Below are 19,838 nucleotides of genomic sequence, written 5' to 3' on the forward strand. Positions count from 1 at the left end.
ACCTCCAATTCCAGAATGTAAATATTTAGAGGATATAGCTGTGACCACACGAACAAAAAAATTTAATTGTAAGGAAGGGGCAGGGGGAAGAGAAGAAGTATGTATTATGACTGAATGTTTGTGTTCCCCCAAAATCCATGTGTTGAAACCCTAACCCTCAATGTAGCTACATTAAGATCTAGGGCCTCTAAGGAACTGAATATGGTTAAATAAAGTCATAATGGCAGGGCCCTAATACAAAAGGATTAGTGTGGGGGTTTGTTTGTTTTGTTTTTTTATTTAATTTCATTTTGAAATATTCTTTATTTTATTTTATTTTATTTTGTTGTAAATGGACACAAAACCTTTATTTATTTATTTATTTATTCATATGTGGTGCTAAGGATCAAATCCAGTGCCTCACACATGGTAGACAAGTGTTCTACCACTGAGCTACAACCCCAGCCCAAGATTAGTGTATTTTATTTTGTTGTTTTGTTTTTTGGTGGTACTAGGGCTTGAACCCAGAGGCCTTCTACAACTGAGCCACAATCCCAACCCCTTTTATTTTGAGATAGGGTCTCATTATTTTGTTGAGGCTGGCCTCTAAGTTGGGATCTCCCTTCCTTAACCTCCCAACTTGCTAGAATTACAGAAATGCACCACAGGTGCCCAGCTAGGATTAGTGTTCTTATAAGAAGAGATATAGAACTCTCTTGCTTGCTCCTGCTCCCCTTACCCACTGTATGTATGTATACAGTGAGAAGGTTGGCCATCTATAAGCCAAGAAGAGGGCTCTCAGGAGAAACCAGGTTAATCCCTTGAACTTGGATTTACAACCTCCAGAATTTTGAAAATAATGTCTGTGTTTAAGTTATCAAGCCTATGATATTGCTATGATAGCCTGAGCTGTCTAAGGGGTGACTACTCTAGACTAAGAGACTTATGATATACCAAAAGTAAGGTATGTGATCTCCTTATATCCAGATTGGTCAGGGGAGGGAAGGCAGATTAATCATAAAGAGACATTTTTAGGAAAACCCCTAGCAATCACTGGGTATGAGATGATATTAAGGAATTGTTTATTTTGTTGGGCAAAAGTAATGTCATCATGTTACAAAGGAAATCCTTCATCAGAAATGTATAATGACAAAGTTATAGGTAAAATCAGGTATTTCTAAGATTTTTTTTTCTCTAAAATTATTAAAAAAAAAAAAAATTTAATTTGAATGAGAAAACAAAGGATTTGGGTGGATAAAGGACTATACAAAACAGATATGGCCCAAGCAAGTTAGCTGGCATTAAGAAAGATGTAAGAAAATATAGAAATATTTGTTTCAAAATAATTTATTTATTTACAAATAAATTTTAAAAGGGTCACAAATGGGGATAAGAAAGAAATAATATCTCTGTACCATGTCTACTGTGGACAGGTCACTTGTGTCCTCCAGTTCTGGCCCCAATTATCCACCTTTTGCAATTCCATCCTCTGGTCACTTTGCTGCAGCCACAGTGGCCTATCTAAATACCTGGACCTCTCCTGGAAGCTGCTGAGCTACCCCTTCACATCTGCAGGCCTGTATATTCCCAACAAGCTCCCAAACATCTTCCCAACAAAGCACCCTAACTCCAATCCCTCACTCTAGCCTGTTCTTTCTTGTTGCCATGGTATGCATCTCCTCCTAATAGACCACAGAGTTTATGGGATAGGTCTGATTTTTATCTTCCACCACAAGAAGGCAGGCTCTCTAACAGCAGGGGCCTCTGTTCACTGAAGCTCAGCATGTAGGAGATGCTCACACATATGCCAAATGAAAAATGAGCTAGTCTCCAGCCTAAGACAGTGACTCACCTGAATGTTCTCTCTTACATACACAGCATAATCATCATTACTCAAGAAATCAGCTCGCTTTTTGTAAGTCTGACTCTCCGTCACAACGGCACCAGTAGACTACAAGAGATAAATACATTAAAAAAAGAGAGAGAGAAAGAGAACTATATAAACCTATTTAATAAGAAATAAGTCTATGAAATCTATCATTTAAAAAAATAAAAACACTAGTCTTTCCTATAAAAATCATCATTTAGAAACAACAGTATAGTGGGCAGAAAATGAATCTCAAAAGCTATAAATGTAGAAAACTTTCAAGGCATTTCCAAATGAATCCTTTAACACAATTTACTCAGATCAAAAATCAGTATCATACAAAAAACAATCTTTTAATAAAATATCATCTAAGGCCTACCCAACATCATTAGATGTTTAAACAAGGGCATGTCTTAAAGATTAAGTAATTATAATACAGAAAACCCAACCATCACTTCAGAAGCAAAATAGATAGCTCTCTTCTGTGTCCAGAACTAAAGAGATTCTAATGGACAGTTCATGAGAGATATAATTGCGTCTTTGAAGGAACAGAGAAAACTGACATCAGAGGTACTCAGAGTATAACACAGGCAGGGCACAAGATGGCACTGACCACAGGGTAGGCTGCATCATCCATGTCTTCCACCACCTCCTCATCTGAATATTCATCAGAGACTGTGTCTGCATCTGAGAGTTCTGTGACTTGGACATCAGAGTGGTCCAGCAGCCACCCCACCAAGGACTCCACACCTGAGACAAGCACATACAGAGCACCATGAAGACCAACAACACTAAAATGTAAGCAAACAATAAGCATCAACAAGGAAAATTCAATACCTGGCAAACCAGATGCATTTCCAGAAGCGCCAGTGAGTGACTTTAGAGCAAACTCTATGTTCCTTCTAGGAAATCCCATTTCCATGAGCTGCACCACAATAGGCAGAGCAGGAACCGGTGACTGTTTGCGCTTCTTTACCCTGGCAGGGCGGATATGCTGCACAGAGACTGGAGTCGTGGCCTCACTGGAGCTGCAATCTTCAAACCCTGGGCTCGAAGGGTGAGTGGACTCCACAGCCAAACATTGACACACAGCCAATGCAGCAGCCTGGGCAGATGAGAGGTTTCTGAGAGGCGTGTGAAAGTGCCCTCAGCTAATTTATACTAAGAAAAGGTGAACAACCAGTGTCTACTAAGAACTACTAGATAGAAGAATAGAACCTGATTAACATGTGTACTTTTAAGTGAATTGATAAACAGGTTAGAAAACAACAAAGCCAAATTTCATAGTTTACTGCAGAGGAAAGATTTGGTGGTCAAATAACTGTTCTGACTCCTTCAGCAAAGAGTCTAGTAAATCAGCCAAATATCAATGTCCATTAGACAAAACTTCACAGCAACCTGGGTGGTGAAAAAGTAAGCACAGTGAGAGGGAGTAGAGAAAGACATCCCTCACCATAACTGAGCACCAAGCTGCTCATCACAGGCATTGACTCATCCAGTGTAACACAAGCCAGAAACACACAGGACACTCTCACATACCACCAAATCAAACCTCCACTATTTTAAGGTAAAGTAATAATACGATAAAGTATATTTAAGGTAAAGTAAATAATACGATATTTAAAAATAAGGGAACTAAAGATTACACTTTGGGAAACAGATTATAGATTATAATCAACTGGTAAACATGTGTACCACCAAGATTGGTATCTGAGAACTGCCCACCTACTTGCCAATCTCTGTTCCTCATCCCCAGCTGCTCTCATGGTGCTAAATATCTGTTATTTTGAACATGTGAGGAAGGAACCAGGAAGAAACTGAGGACACCATAGATCCTTCCAATGTTTAGGAAGTGTTGAAAGCCTAGGATTTTGCAAGGAAGACTGAGAAACTTGGAAGCAACAAGCTTCATCCTAAAAGCTCATAATTCAGCCAAGTTGAGCTAAAAGTTTTGGTTCTGGAAATGGGGAGTTAAAGGATACTAAATTATCCTCTGTTGATAAAAATTATGAATTCTAGAATGTCCTGTACCCCAAGTGCACAGTCTTGCTTCACATGCTATGCTGCACAGGGAGGACGAAGGGCCTGCAGCAACAAAGCATGTCCAAAAGAAGCTTTTGAGAGAATGAAACAAACAACAGATGGGATATTCATGGGCCTAATGGGTCTCTTTCAACAACATTTCCTGGAAAAAGATCACCCCATGAACATATGAGTGTTTAACCCACGTTGTGTCTGGTTAATTTTTCAAACAATTTATAGGTATCCAAACTAAGGTTAACTTCAACCTTCCCATTCTTTAGCTAAATTTAAGGTATTCTGCTGTGTACAATAATGATTAAAGCCTATCTTGCCATAAGAATTATCTGGGTATTACCATTTAAATTTCAGAATACATCCTTAAGAAAATACACATCTAGGGGGAAAAAAATCAATCACAATTTAGTACATTGGATTAAAAACTGTCAAGTTTATACAAATGTACCTCAAGTTCCTGTTTATCAAATATGGCCTTCACAGGTGATGGCTGGGTGGCTGAGGCCAGTAACTGCTGTAGCAGAATCATTGGGGGCTGCGGCCCTTCAGGAGACATGTCCCCAAGCTCAGGAGATGCAGCTGCTCCATCATCTGAATTTTAAAACAAAATGTGTATATTGTATTTTCAACCATAAACCCTTTTATTATTAAAGAGAATGCACTGAGTACATTAAGCCAGATTTAATTTCTGCCTCTTTATGTGACAATCAAAATCTTCAAGGCTCAATATCAAACATAAACTAGACTCTACAGATATAATTTTCCACTCCCTGCTTTTCGGTCTCTGCCCTTCATTTGTACATCTGTTTAATTTGAACCAACAAAAGCTACTTTCTAGATTCTGCCCTTGGTCCAATTCTTATGCCTTCTCTTTTTTATGTACTCATTGCTTCAGTAACCCCTGCTTATCAATACATCCAAGTTGGTATTTCCAGTCCTCACATTTCCTTCTAAGCCTTATTCAGATAGATTACTAAGTGACATCAATTCCAAATCTGTCACAAGGTCAAGATGATGTCTTTTTGTCCTGTGAGTGGCTTTAGATGAGTCCTCTAAAACTATGTTTGCCATAGTTTCATCAATATCAACTACCACAAGATTCACTTCACACAATTCACAGTACTTTTTTCACGTACTAGTTTTGTTTGGTGACAACTTCAACAAATCATCTAGACCAGGGGTTGGATATCTTTATCATAAAGATATTTACTTTACCAGATAGTAAATAGGTTTACAGACCACCTGGTCTCCATCACAACTACTCAACACTGTACTGTCACTAGACGAAAAGTAGCAGAGACGACACGAAAACCAACCCTTTATTCACAAGAATAGGTGCTGCAGCTATTTGTCAATCCCCATTCTAAACAGCTCCCCGTGGAGATGGTGCTCTGCCTGAAGCATGAATAATCCTGACTTAGCTCTGGCATCACTGCTCCCAGGCAATAACTAAAGAGCCAATCCAATTCCCAGGCTCCTACTTTCCAATTTCTGCTATGATAAACTATCTTCAGGATTCCTAACATCTATAATACTAAATGAATCTGCATTTCTCACCAATTTCTCCCATGTTCAGCAGATTTAATATTAATTTCCCTGTATCTATTCCACTTAAGATTAAGAAATAAACAAGCCTGAACATTCCACTATTTTTTTTAAATGCACAATTCACTGTTCTCCATATAACTCAAACTTGAAACACCAGCATCTTTTTACTTTTTTGTTTCTAAAAAACCTACCACAGCAGTGTCTACTGAACCTTCTTTCCACTTTTCATGCCCTTCCCCTGGAAGATACCTCATCACCTGACACAAGAGTAAGTATCCCTCTTCCTATCCCCCATTCCAAATACTTCTACACCTCACTTGTTGATTAAAACCCCAAGTATCAGCTCTTGTCATGTTGTCTCCTGCCATAGCTTTCTCCGTTAGCCTCCATCTTCATCCTGGTATTCCAGGTACTTTAACCAGCCTTCATCCCACCTCTCCAGCTTTAGCCCCACCACTCACTGTTAAACCCTGAGTGGCAAACAAAGAAGAGTTCCTTAATACTCTCTCCCAAAATCTTGCAGTCTTCATTAGTCTTCCTGCTGTTTCCTCCACAGGCATGGAGATTTCTTTTCACATGGCAACTGTCTGCCACACCTTTGAAAGGCCACCTGTCCTTGTCCTCAGTGGCTGCTGTGCCTAGAATCCTTATAGAACTGCATTCACACACCTCACAGCACACTCACCACTCAAGCTTTCAGGGCCATCTGCATCAATTTTCTCTCACCATCTTAACCCTAGATTACAATGATCCTAAACAAGAACTATCTTTTTCCCCTTAATATCTAGCACAATGTCTATTCATTAGTACTGGATACTAATAATCAATGATCAAAAAATATTTCACAGCTTTTCTTTTTTTCATATTAAAAGTGATATGAATGCTCACTTTAGCAGCACATATACTAAAACTGAAACAATACAAAGATTAGTATGGCCCCTGCACAAAGATGATGCACAATTTCATGAAATGTTCCATATTTTTTTAAAAAAGTGATATGAGCTCATTCTCGAAAATTAAAATAATATAGAGGAAGTATAAAGATTAACCTGTACCCTATTGTTGAACAATTATTGTCACTATTTTGCTAAACACATGAATCTATGGCATATGTATAAACAGATAAACATAGCACTGTGTTTTTTACTTATTTATTGTCCTCATGTTTCCATGACAATAAACATACACATGTATCATTCTTTTGAATGGCTTCATGTTATTTCAATATATGACTACACCACATAATAATAATGTAGTATTTTGACTCCAATGTCTCAACATTTAAAAAGAAAGAAAGAAAGAAAGGAACCATGATGGGCATCAATAAACTATTCTATCCATGCCTTTTCATGTGACAAATGTCCACAAGAGGATAAAAATACACACACACACACACGCATTTAAAGTTGCTTCCTCAAATGCCCAACAAATAGTTGTACCAACTTGAATTCCCAACTTGAATTTTAATACACTAGCAGTGCATTAAAGGAGTTACTTTATGTGCACAAGAACCACCCTTGGGTCTTGCTGATAAAATGTAGGATTTGATTTCTTCCATCTAGGCACAGCTGGGAGTCTACGTTTCTGACACATCCTTATGTGCCCTTAATACTGCTGGTTCAGGACCACATTTTAAATAGCAAAGCATATAAATAAATAAAATAAAGGTCCATTGACAGCTTAAAAAAAAAAAAGAAAGTAATGTCTTTAAAAAAAAAAGATACCTGTATGACCAGTTCCAATCTCCTGAACAGCTGGCTGAGACAAGATCTGCCTCAGTTTATCTTGATGGGAAAGCAGCGCCCTCCCTGCTTTCAGTATGTACAGCTTTAATTGCTGACTCCGCAGTAGATCCAAGTCTACTTGTCCTATGGAACAAAAGAACTCAGTAAGAACTACACACTCTGCTTGGTCTCTCCCCCTTACCAGCTGTGCCACCTCTGCAATGGGGAAATAAATAGTGTCCTGTCCTCTGGGGATGGGCAATAGCAGGTATGGGGAAATTCAACAGAGAAAGAAGAATGAGCCAGAAATTATGGGTAAAGCTACAAGAATTTCCATGGAGTAAAGAATGGGGTTGGTGGTAGGGTTCTCTTAGAATACTCAAGGGGCAAGGAAAGGAAATTCAAAAGAGTAGTATTCTATACCCAAAGAGAAGAAATGTTCAAGAAAAGAATACCTACAGTCTTACCCCACCATGCACAGAGAGACACAGCAAAGTGCATTCAAATATAAAGGCCCCCTGGAGCTGGTACTGAAGAGGCAAGGAGCAACATTCCAAAAGGGTTATTGGGCCACAAGGACTAGAGGGTTATCAAGGAGGAATAAATGCTGGCACTAAGAAAAGGGTGAAGGATATGGTTCCAAACTCAAAGACTGACTCAAAATCACTCTCATCACCACACAAGGTTACTTTCCCAACTGGAACTCAACAAATGGTAAAATCCACATGAAACATAAAACATCAGATGTTATATGAAAATTTGCTCTGATAAAAGGACAAACACTGGCCAAACAATGCTAGTTAAGACTAAAACTGTTTCATTGGAAAGCACATGTACTGACCTGCAAAGCCCTGTTTAGGTGATTTCTTTATTTTGTGCTTTTCTAATTTGCTTCCAGCAAGGTTCACCAACTGAGCCCAAACAGAGAGCATGGGCTCTGTGAAAGGCAGGTTGGTCACACTAAAGGCCACGGCAGGAAGCTGAGGAAAGGGCACAGAAACCTTGAAAGTGCAGCAATAAGATTAACAAGTGAAATAGTCTCAAAGCTATTATAACTATGAGTATTGATTCTGAAGTACCACACATACCCGCTAAGTCATTTCACATCTGAGAATAGTTTTACAAGACAATGTTTAAGGCAAGATAGATTTAAGACATACAATAAATACATTAACTATGTCTTTACCAACTGTCAACAATAATTACATCAGAATGATGGTTATTAATCTGAGGTATTTTCTATACATTTTAAGTTTTCTACAACATGTATATATTCCTATAATAATAATAAACAGTTTTATAGAAAGCTATAATCACCAAAATAATGTAAATCACCTCCTTCGCGATGCATCCCTAATTCACAAGTTTATGATGATATTAGCTGCTACAGAAGTCATGTCACGCAATGCAATTAAAAACATTTTCTAAATGAAGAAAGATTATTTCCTTGAAGGAATCATTTTACATTTTTAAAAATGTATTTAATTAAAAATAATCTTTATAAATTCACATTTTGAAACAATTAAAACTATCTTATAGGTTGCTAGTGTCTTTCATGTCTTTGAGGTTAAAAACTAGCATGTGAACCACTGCTCTTTATGTCCTGTTAGATGGGTGCTGCTTATCACAGGAGCACAAACGTAACACAGAAAGAAAAAAGTTTTCCTGAGTCACATAGCTTCCTGGAAGACAAACAAAGTACAAGTTCTTTCAAGTTCTAACATTCAAAAGCCAATTCTAGTACCAAATCATTTTATTCAGTAATTTATCACAAGTTCACCTACTGGTTTTAGCTGATTCAGTGGGCAGACTCGGCACATCCGCATGTCAGAGAACTGTACGGTGATTCTGCCCTTTGGGGTGATGCGAGTCACAGTGCCCTCTCCAAACTCATCATGCATGACCTGGCCCCCAAGACGTAGACGACCATCGATTCCTCCAATGACAGCCAGTACGGCCATGAGACCCCCCACTTCAGGGTTCTCAGAGTCAGGAAAGTAGTCCTCTAACAGGGCCTAAGGCAGACAGCAAGCATGACAACAGAAGTCCACAGAGCTCCCCATTCTTACATATTTACAGCTAAACTGAACTAATTAGTTTTTTAGGATACAAGGTCTCCGTGTTGCCCAGGAGAACCCCAAACTCCTGGGCTCAAGTGATCCTCCTGCCTCAGCCTCCCAAGTAGCTGGGACTACAAGCAAGTGCCACTCACTGTGTCTGCTTCCAAATTTCCATATTAATTTCTTTGATAACTATGTCCATTAAAAATACTTTAAATATATTTTTAAACAAAAATATAGCATTTAAGCACATAATTTAAAAAGTTAAATTGATATTATACAAAGGAAAGCTTATTTGAAAACACAGAACCCACCCCTTCAGATGGCTTTCCCATGCAGCTTTGGGTAACAGAGCGGAGCTGGGAGTTGATGTACTTGTTGATGAGCCCGTTCCACTGAGTCAAGGAGTGCAGAGTGCGGAGCAGTGCCACTACTTCTTCAGCCAGAGTGCTGCTGTGGGTGGCAGTCAGAGAGGCCTGTGGGCGGGCTCTCCGCCTCCTCAACGTGGATTCTGAGGAAGAGTCAAAGTGAAAAGCTGCACTGTTCATTGCTCATTAACCAGGGGACACAAGTAAGAGCCACCTACCTCTGAGTAATGGGACGTCAGAAGAACAAGTAGTGAGCAAACTCCCCAAGAAGCCAAACAGCTTTTCCACAAGGCACTTCATGTCCCTTGCTCTTTCTGTCTTGTCCCATGATGGAAGAACAGCTTGCAGTAAATGCACGGCTAAGATCTGATCAGATAATTATAAATAAAAAGGTTTAAATGAAGCCATTATCTGATTAAGGGTTTATAGACTTTTTTCTTCTCTTTTGTCCCTGTAATGCAATTAATCGAGTAAAACTTTGATGTTCCTTATTTTACTTACACACTCAAGCTTATTAATGATACGGTTTATCAGGGGTTAAAAAAAAATAAGCAACAATATAGTTGCATGTATTTGTTTACATAATTAAAATAATTCTTTTCAGCTTGATTCTTAAGACAATTATACTACAACTCCAGTGAGGCAGATGAGAGCAGCTGTACGACCTAATCATGCAACAGATAAGTAAACTGAAGTTTAGCAACTTACCCTATTCAAAACAATCAAGAACCTAAGCCCTGTCTCCAGTAAATCTACCTTGCAGTACTTCTAGCTCTCTTGGGCACTCATTACTGAATAAAGAACTGGGAATGCTGGCACAAGGATGCTTCTCTGTGGGCTGAGTTTTGCCTGGCAGATTACCTGTCTCTGCAGTGAGGCAGCAGTAAAGGGTGCGTGCCCTTCCACGACCTTCATGAGCAGCGAGATCCACTGTGGGGAGCTGAGGGCTCCGCACACCTGAGGTGTGAGTGCAATACTCCTTACAAACCCCAGGGTGCACCAGCTCCGGTGCTGCTCCCTGTACACCAGCCTGTTTGGAGAAGCTGACAGGGGGGAAAATAAACATGCTTGGCACCAAATCCTTAAAAATAAAATTAATGAGTGCAATTCTCATTTTTAATCAACCTAATGGTTTTTCCCCTCTGACAATAAGCTACTTTACAAATATATTACAAAGGGACTTATTTCAATGTGAGAGGAATGGAAGAAGGCTTTATGCTAGCTCAAAAAACATTTCACAGCATTTTTTAAACCTTTTAAAATACGTGTAGTAACTCAAGCAAGTTAATAAATCTCATCTACTTACTATTTCTAGGTAATAGGGGAAAATGATCTTTAATTTTAATAGCAGTAATTTGCAATAGTACATCTATTATGTTTTTAAATCTTGTGTTTTAAATATCCCCATGATCTCAGTTATACTTAATCTGCACCAAAAATTTCCAATCCAAGTTTAAGAAGTCTGTACAAGCAGAATGAGAATGAGGTTTTCACTAGGTTTACACAATTTGATGCTAATATGACTGGGACCAAGCCTTCTCCCCCTGGCTTCCCACTGTCCACTCAGTTCCCCTCTTCCTTTGCACTCTCCTCTAAGCTAAAGTGTGTGATCCAGAAGCTGGAGCTCCCACAAGTCTCTGCTTGGACTCCCTCCTCCCAAATTGCAGTGCCCATCTGCCATCCCCACTGTGGTCACAGAGACACAACCTTCCTTCAACACCAGACACATGCTCACACATTCACTAACTTTCACTCTCACATGCATTCCCACACATTCACCCACACTAATTCACACAATTACTCAGGCTCATACACTCACAGGTACTCTCACACTCTTCTGGTCATTCACACCTAACACACTCTCACATACATTCATACCACCATCACAATAACAGTCACCCACAATCACAGAATCCAGTCACACACACACCAATTCATGTCCTCATACATGTACTTTGGATAATAATGGTCATCACATTATACTATGTATACAACCAGAGATATGAAAAATTGAGCTCTATAAATGTAATAAGAGTTGTAATACATTCCACTGTTATATATAAATAAAAAAAAGAATTCAGTCACACACATACATCAGACCTATGATGCAAGTTTACAGTCACACATGCACATTCACATACACTTATCACTACTCCCATGCACACAAACTAACTTATGTGTACTTACACAATTATTCAAATATACCAAATCACACCCAGTTACTCTACACAACCACTTACACTCAAATCCACATACTCATGCACGTGTTTGCCTTCTCACTTCACACTCTTACCTATACTCATACAGACTCCTGCTCACTGACACTTAAAACACTGACATTCACTCTCCCCAACAAAACTCACGTGCTTTCACGTTGATATGCAATGCACTCATATATACATGTGCATACGCTCAAACACTCATGTTCATATACTTCCACAATCACACACATGCACAAAGTACATGTATCTTGCAACATACTCACTCATGCTCACACACCCTAACCTTCATATATTTTCACTGTATCATACTCAGTCTCTCATTCATACTTGGTAACACACTCATATTGCAATCACTCATGCATACTCAAATATAGTACAAATACGCTCATACTCACACAAACTACAGTTACATACCCACAAGTACATACAGGCTGACATAAATGCTAATTCACATGTACTCAAGCTTTCACACTTCATCCATGTGTAGCTAGTTGCCCATAGCCATATGTTCTCATGCACATCCACACATGTACACACATGCACTACACACCCAATCACATGATATTCTCAAACATACACTGTCAGGCTACCAACACAAACTCTCACCCATTGATTACGAACACATTCTCTCATATTCACATCAATACAGACTGACATTTAGGCACACAAATAAACACATTATGTTCTTAATCATATATGCACTCTGAAATATGTTCTTGTATACGCAAACCTACACTCAATTAACACTCACATTCCATCACATAGAGATATATGCAAACACATTCATCCTCACACTTGAACATACACCAGCCCACTTCCTCAATTCACATTCCCCATACTTAAAACTCTCATCCACAGAAGCTCAAACACTTTATGGATTAAGTCATGTCCCTCCCAAAACTGACATTCACTCAGAACCTCAGAGTGTGATCTTACTTTAAAAGAAGTTCTATGTACATCATTAAGAACTGAGATAATATAAAACTTGATTAGAGTGAACACTAAGAGAAAAGGACATAAAGAAACAACAAGGAGGAAGACATGTTCAGACAGAGGCAGAAACTGGAGTAATGCAGCCACAAACCGAGAAAGTCTGGAACCACTAGAGGCTGGACAAGACAAGGGAGGATGCTCCTCAAGAGCCTGTGAAAGGAGGATAGTTCTGCTTATGGTTTGACTTGAGAACTCTGATCTCCAGAACTTTGAGAGAATAAATTTGTTGTTTTAAGCCAATGTTATAGGTTGAAATGTCCCCCTAAAATACATATATTGATGCACTGACCCCTAGTAACTCAGAACATGATACTGTTTGAAAACAATGTTATTGTAGATAATATTAGATAAAATTTGTTTGAGTAACATTTACTGCTGTCCTTACAAAAGGTAAATTTGGATACAGACACACAAAGAGGGAAAAAAAACATGTGAACATGAAAGACAGAGATTAGGGTCATGTGTCTACAAATCAAAGAATGCCAAAGATAAATTTGTTAGCAATACCCCACCATGAACTAGGGGACAGACCTGGAACAGATTCTTCCACGTGGCCCACAGAAGGAACCAGTCCTGCCAAGGTGTCCTGTTGTTTATGTCATACAGTTTATAGTACATTGTTGCAGTACCAATAGAAACCTAATAAACACACACTCACACGCTTTTCATCCATATTTGTTCATATACACACAAACTTGACAAATTTATAGCCCCCCAACCGATACTGACTCTCTGGGCCCACAGTTATTCATTCCATACATGTCTTATCTGTTGTTCCACTTTCCACTAACATTCGCAGCAGTCCACACAGAGTCTTGGTGGCTTCACTCTGCATGATTTCAGCATGAACTCCAACAGAGAGACATAGTGTTTGTAGTAAGTTAATAGTGCTGGTCAGCATCATTGCTGTGGGATGAATATTCCTTTCAATTTGTTCAGCTTCTGAAAAAGATAATCAGAATTAAAAACTATATTCCCAAATAAAATTGGAAGATGGCCCTGCACATAATTCTTCATCTTTTATTTTTAAAAACTTCAATTTTTAAAGCAGTTTTAGGTTCACAATAAAATTAATAGAAAGGTACAGAGATTTTACATCCTTTTTTTTTTTTTCCACTTTGAAACAAGAAGCAGATCTTTACAAGAAAAGACGGAACAAAGGATGCACTAGAGGTTTTCCCTGATCTCTTCTCTTCTCTTCCCTTTTTTCTTTCCTCCTTAGACAGGGCTTAATTATGTTGCCCAGGCTGGCCTGAATAACTAGACTCCTACCTCTGACTCTCAAGGAGCTGGTGCTATAAGCACATGCCATTGTGCCTGGCTGTCCTAATCATTTCTGCTTCCAACTTCCTCAAAGAAAATGAAACTTTTAAATTGTTATTTTAAATAACTAAAAAAAAAAAAAAAAAAAAACCCTAAGCATATAACTCAAAAGCACTGAGATAGAATGATTACAAAGTTTCACTACTTTGGAAAAACACCTTATCAACTGTCAGGCTGGTTTCTGACAAGCTAATTCCAACCTGGATAAGGGCAAAGTGCCTCCATCTGTGGGGCAGCGAGACTGGACACTCACATGTCCAGCCTGAATGTCTGTGGGACAAAACAGCCATCTTTCTGTCACAGGTACACCTCTGCCTGGATTCTAACTCCTCAGTGAGGAAAGCTCCCAAGTAGACAGCCAGGCTTGTTTCCCCTATTGAGTGGGTAGAGGAAGAGACTACACATGGTCTGGAGCCACACACTCCAATTACAATGCCAGATGCACTGATGGGAAAGCCAGTACCCCTCATCGGTGGACCACATACATCACTCCTAGAAGTTCTCAGTGGCAGGCATCTCTGTTCACACTTGAGGGGCCCCAGTCCAGAGGAGTAGCATTAGGAGCTGAACCCACATGATCCAAGCCCACACTTGTATTCTGTGGAACAGAGTCTCCCACCCCCCAAAACTCATGCCACCTATTCTCTCCTGAGAACATCCTTGCAGGTCCCATCTGCTCTTTATAAGAGCAGTTTCTGAAGACTAATGGAAAAGCACATACAATTGGCATAGAGCCCCATGAGATAGTTCAGGCCTCTATAATGGACTCAGCAAGACCAGTCACATGATGTTTCATTCTCATGTCCTAGTGTCTTTTGCATATATCTAAAAAGTGTCATGAAGATCTCCTCCCATAAACTCAAACTAATTTCTTTAGACAGGATCAAATTTTCTGGGTCCACCTCCAAACTCTCCCTTCTGCTTTTTCCTGGAGGCAAAAAAAAGTACTACCTTTTCATTATGTGACCTAATGAGTCAAGAACCAAGGAGGAAAACACGCAGGTTCAAGGTAAAGGAAGCACATAGATCCATGTTCTGTAGAGCTTGAAGCTGGTACAAAGGGAGCAAAGGATCCCAAGCAGCATAGGCTATGCTTAATCCACCACACCATGACTCATTCCCTCTGACAGGCTCAGCATCAACTACACAGCTCCATCAGAAGTGAGGATGCATCTTTCCCTCAGAGAGAGAGCAGAAAGGGTTTGAGGAGGACATGCAGAAAATGAGTTCCAGCTGGGCAGCTGGTGCCCAGAGCCACTTTGTATACCTGCATCAGAATCACCTAGAAGATAGGCAGGGTAGAGCAATCCTGCTATTCCCACAGTACTCTGGAAACTGTGGCAGGAGAATCACAAGTTCAAAGCCAGTCATAGCAACTTAGTGAGGCCCTAAGCAATTAAGTGAGATCCTACCTCAAAATAAAAAGTAAAAAGGGCTGGGGATGTGACTCCATCAGAGGTAAAGCACCCCTGAGTTAAATCCCCAGTACCAAAAAAAAACCACCTTGAAGAGTATTTAAACCCAAATCCACAGAACACTTTATACAAACGAGTCCTGACTACTGTTTTACCTTCCCTAAGAAAAATAACAGCCAACTAACACTTGAACAATTTTCCAGACTGCTCTGGACTAAATAAATGCCTTCACAAGTCACCCACCAGAATCGTCCTCTGTGTCTGAGTCCTCTGCTGAGGGCTGTGCAGAAGCTGGCAGCTCAGCCAGCTTGAGGTCATACTTTCCTTCTTTCCCCATCCTGTAGGAATTGGTACTGCCTGTGTCCCACTGGACCCTGATCCACCCATCTTCTCCCAGTTCACCAATCACACGTCCGAGGCCTGGGGGTGGTCCATCCTGGGAAAGCCAAAATAAAAACCAGTCAAAGAGGGCACATGCCCTGCTGTATCCACCATGGTCTCTCTCTGACGACCTGCACATAAACATCTCAATCAGCCACCCTCCTTGTGAAGACATCTAAGTCAATGTAAGCAAACTTCACAGTAATAAACTAGTCCAAAACCTACATTCAAAATGTACAATTCACACCATTTTAAGTTAAGTGCCATGAAATAACATGCTTATGTTCCTTTACCCAAGAAATAATGTCCACCCAGGTTATTATTTCAATTTCCACTGACAAAATGCAAAGGCAGGCTTTCCAGCAAGGTCCTGATGGGCTTTTCTTTGACCCTCTCAATCCCTCATGGGGCACTTACTGCAAAAGCAGAGACACGAAAAGAGCCCCAGTTCTTTGCATTCCCCCTCTTCTGCTTCCCCTGGAACTGGGCCCCACACCAGACAGTCTGTTTCCTATTTCTAAGGGAGAAACTATGTTTAGGATGCTGCTACCTTTCCCTGGACATTTTCATTTCTACAGTACTGTGACAAAGCCCATGCTTAACAGTATAGCTGGTATAATTATATGAAGGTGAACACTGCCCTAACTTAACTAGGGCAATGATAAGCAACCTCTCCCTGGGGGCACTTGAGAGAGATTTGGAAGTGATATGAGTCTGGGCATTTCATGGGCATATAGCCGTGAGCTCTCAGAAGCAGCATCTGGGCTTCCTGCCCCTTCAAAATACCAGCATTCAGAATGAGAATTACTTTTTTTTGCTCACTCTCAGTCCAGTTCCTGTTGCTCATCAAATGAAGCCATATGCCAGTGAGGTTTTTTTTTTAAATATCTGCCACTCTTTCCAGCCTTGGTTCTCCTTAAGGTGTCCCTTGCAGTAGGATGCTGTTACTCTCTGCTTGTTTTGCCTCTACTTAGCTGCTCAGGAATCAACAACTAAGTCCTCCATCAATCACACCTGCCCTGAGTTAAGACAGTTAAATATTCCAGTTTCCACTAATATCATATACAGCAGGATGTGCTAAAGATAACCAGTGTGTGGTTCATGTGTTAAATCAAATCTCAGAGTACCTGATCGCCCCATTTCCAATCCACACCTCTCATGACCCTGGTTCCAATCTTCATCATGGCAGCCAGTTCTGGCCCTGAAACAGGGAGCTGCACAGGAGTTGTTTCCTTCCGTGTTTCTTCCAAAACCGTAGCAGAGGCTCCTCGGGCACAAGCATTCATATCTTCCTCAACATTGTCACAACTAGGACCTGTCAGAGCATCAAAAACAATAGCTCAGGGCTGGAGATATTGCTCAGTAGTAGAATAGTTGCCTAGCAGGAGTGAGGTCCTAGATTTGATCCCTGGTACTGTCAAAAAAAAAAAAAAAAAAAAAAAACCCAAAGAAATAGTTGAGCTGGTAAGTAGCTACAACACCCTATTTTACACACAGACACACACACACGAAAAAAAAAAAAAAAAAGTAAGAACTGATGAAGACCTTAAAAAATCCATACTGTATTTTTAATCAATTTATTCAATAAAAAGTGTGGAATTTTTCCTGATTAAACCTAGTACAAAAAGAAGGTAAAGGAAGGAGCATGCTCAGAAAACAAAACGATATAAAAATGCTCAAAAAAGATATTAATTCTATTTCTAGGAATGACTCCCTGCCCAAAAGAGCAAAATAAGATTTTAAGTTAGAAAGATACTTAACTTAAAGATAACTACCTAAATGCCTAACAATGGAAAATTAGCAAACTTTTAATTACCATTTTGTACAAGAAATAGATGACAGCACAGGTCGCAGACAGGCATATTACAAGATGAGTACTTGGCTGACACCTGGGAACCTGAATCTCAGGAGGGCTCCCTTATTCCCCAGGTGAAGAGCATGGCTCACTGTGCCTAACTGTTTGCACAAACACTGTGGTCTATGCTATACCCTGCTTTCCTCTGGGACTGGGAACTTGGTATGTATCAGGCAGGGGTAGCTGCCTGATCACCCCCAATGAAAACTCTGGGCATCAAGTGTTTAATGAGCTTCCCAGGTAGACAGCACTTCATGCATGTCATCACAAGCTGATAGAGGGTGAGGTGGGGGGGGGGTGGATTAAGGGTCCTGTGTAACTGGTCTGGGAGAGGAAGGACTCCATAAGCTTGTTCCTGGTTTCCTCAAGATTTTGCCCAGATACCTTTTCCCCTTGATGACTCTGCATTGTACCTGTTCAGTGTAACAAATTGTAGCTCTTAGTACAACCACCTGCCAAGACTTGTGAGTTCTCCAGGCAAATTAAATCTGAGGTAGAAGATTAGAAGCTCCAGACACAGGGCAGCAGGAGAAAGATTCTCTACTACAACTCTAACTCTTCCTCAAACACTGCAAAAGCACTGGTTGATAAAATAAAGAATGAAGCAGGCAGGGCAGGACAAATATTTGGTGCCTGGATGGCTATGGAGTCATCCACTGTATGGAACAGAAACTGAGCTGTTCTCAATTGAAAAGAAGTAACATTTATCAATGTATCTGAAAACAATAAACTAAGCCCCAGGAGAGTGGATCCCTGGCTGTTTTTGGGCTCATTGAAGCTACAAGGGAAGAAAATGCAGTCCTCCTTACTCCTTTAGCTTTTGTTTTCTCCTCAGGGTGGGAGAAACAAAGAGTCCAAATGGTCCCAAAGGCAGGCTTAGGTGCGCCAAAAATATGAAAACTTTGTGTTCCTCTCTCCTCTAAGCATAAAAAAGGTTAAATCCCAGGGCAAGAACAAAGCTTTAGGGTGGGGTTGCGGCCTATTGGTAGAGAACTTGCCTCGAATGTGTGAGGACCTGGGTTCAATTCTCAGCACCGCACATGAATAAATGAATAAAATAAAGGTCCATCAACAATTTTTTAAAAATATTTAAAAAAAAAAAAAAGAACAAAGCTTTAAACTAAAGAGGGAAACAGTCTTTTCTTCAGCTTAGTAGCTGCCTAGGCTACAGATACCCAGGAGCAAAGAGGAATTGCCAATTAGCTACAATGTCCCAACTGTCCTGTCAACCTTAAAAATGCTAAATTTAGTACTAGGGGCTTAAAATAAAATTGCAATGAGGTAAAAGGAGTTCTTTTTTAATTGTATTTTTCTAGGTGGTTATCTTTTTTTTTATTGGTGCATTATGATTATACATAACAGTGGGATTTGTTGTTACATATTAGTACATACACACAATACAACAATGTAAACTGGTCAATTTCATCCCCCAGTATGTCTCCTTTCTCTTCCCCTCCTCCCTAAAAGGGAATTTCTTTAAATAGTTTATATTTGAAAGCTATTGTATCTGGATTATAAAGTTAATATAAAATATTATATGGTTATGATTTCTTAAGTTCTAGAGATCATATTAATAAGGGAAATTCAAATATAGAAATTCTCTTGTTTTTCTGTAGTACCAGTTGGAATTCAAACTCATGAGTACTATTAACAGAACAAGCCCCTATAATTAATGATTTGTGCTGCCTAGGCCACAGGTACCCAGGAGCAAAGAGGAATTGCCAGCCAGCTACAATGTTCTAGCTGTCCTGTCAACCTTAAAAATGCTAAATTTAGTACTAGGGGCTGAAAATAAAATTGCAATGAGGTAAAAGGAGTTCTTTTTTAATTGAATTTTTCTAGGTGGTTATCTTTTTTTATTGGTGCATCTGGAACAACATAAAAAGAAGGGCAATTTCTAGGAGATACGACTGTGTCATTTTTTTTAAAGCGATTCTTAGTTGCTAATGAGGCATTAAGTAATCAATCAGATGAATGACTATTAGAGGCCAGCTGTGTTCCAGCCTGATGTTTTTCAATGGGTCAATGTGAACTTTAAGATAAAAGAGTCTGAGAAAAACCTTCTT

At 39.7% G+C, this 19,838-nt stretch overlaps 1 protein-coding gene and 1 non-coding gene across 14 annotated transcripts in view; one reads left to right on the forward strand and one right to left on the reverse strand.

Annotated features, from left to right (window-relative positions):
- The window catches only part of Herc2 (HECT and RLD domain containing E3 ubiquitin protein ligase 2), a 183,704-nt gene that overhangs the window by 83,246 nt on the left and 80,620 nt on the right, over positions 1–19,838 (reverse strand). For 12 of the 13 annotated variants that reach the window (XM_048793048.1, XM_048793046.1, XM_015480325.2 and 9 more), the window contains 13 exons: positions 17,045–17,232; positions 15,780–15,972; positions 13,558–13,740; positions 10,445–10,626; positions 9,802–9,949; positions 9,530–9,726; positions 8,940–9,170; positions 7,997–8,135; positions 7,156–7,299; positions 4,332–4,474; positions 2,684–2,951; positions 2,460–2,596; positions 1,832–1,930 (listed from right to left, as the gene is read on the reverse strand). In XM_048793048.1, the coding sequence (XP_048649005.1) occupies positions 1,832–1,930; positions 2,460–2,596; positions 2,684–2,951; positions 4,332–4,474; positions 7,156–7,299; positions 7,997–8,135; positions 8,940–9,170; positions 9,530–9,726; positions 9,802–9,949; positions 10,445–10,626; positions 13,558–13,740; positions 15,780–15,972; positions 17,045–17,232 (2,252 nt within the window). The remainder of the gene's footprint in view (positions 1–1,831; positions 1,931–2,459; positions 2,597–2,683; positions 2,952–4,331; positions 4,475–7,155; positions 7,300–7,996; positions 8,136–8,939; positions 9,171–9,529; positions 9,727–9,801; positions 9,950–10,444; positions 10,627–13,557; positions 13,741–15,779; positions 15,973–17,044; positions 17,233–19,838) is intronic. The other variant, XM_048793039.1, reaches the window with a different exon arrangement.
- LOC125613463 lies at positions 6,312–6,415 on the forward strand. Its single transcript, XR_007344029.1, has one exon. It is a non-coding gene; the product is annotated as a U6 spliceosomal RNA (small nuclear RNA).

The sequence above is a fragment of the Marmota marmota genome, unplaced genomic scaffold (genome assembly GCF_001458135.2).
Source record: "Marmota marmota marmota unplaced genomic scaffold, marMar, whole genome shotgun sequence".
NCBI lineage: Eukaryota > Metazoa > Chordata > Mammalia > Rodentia > Sciuridae > Marmota > Marmota marmota.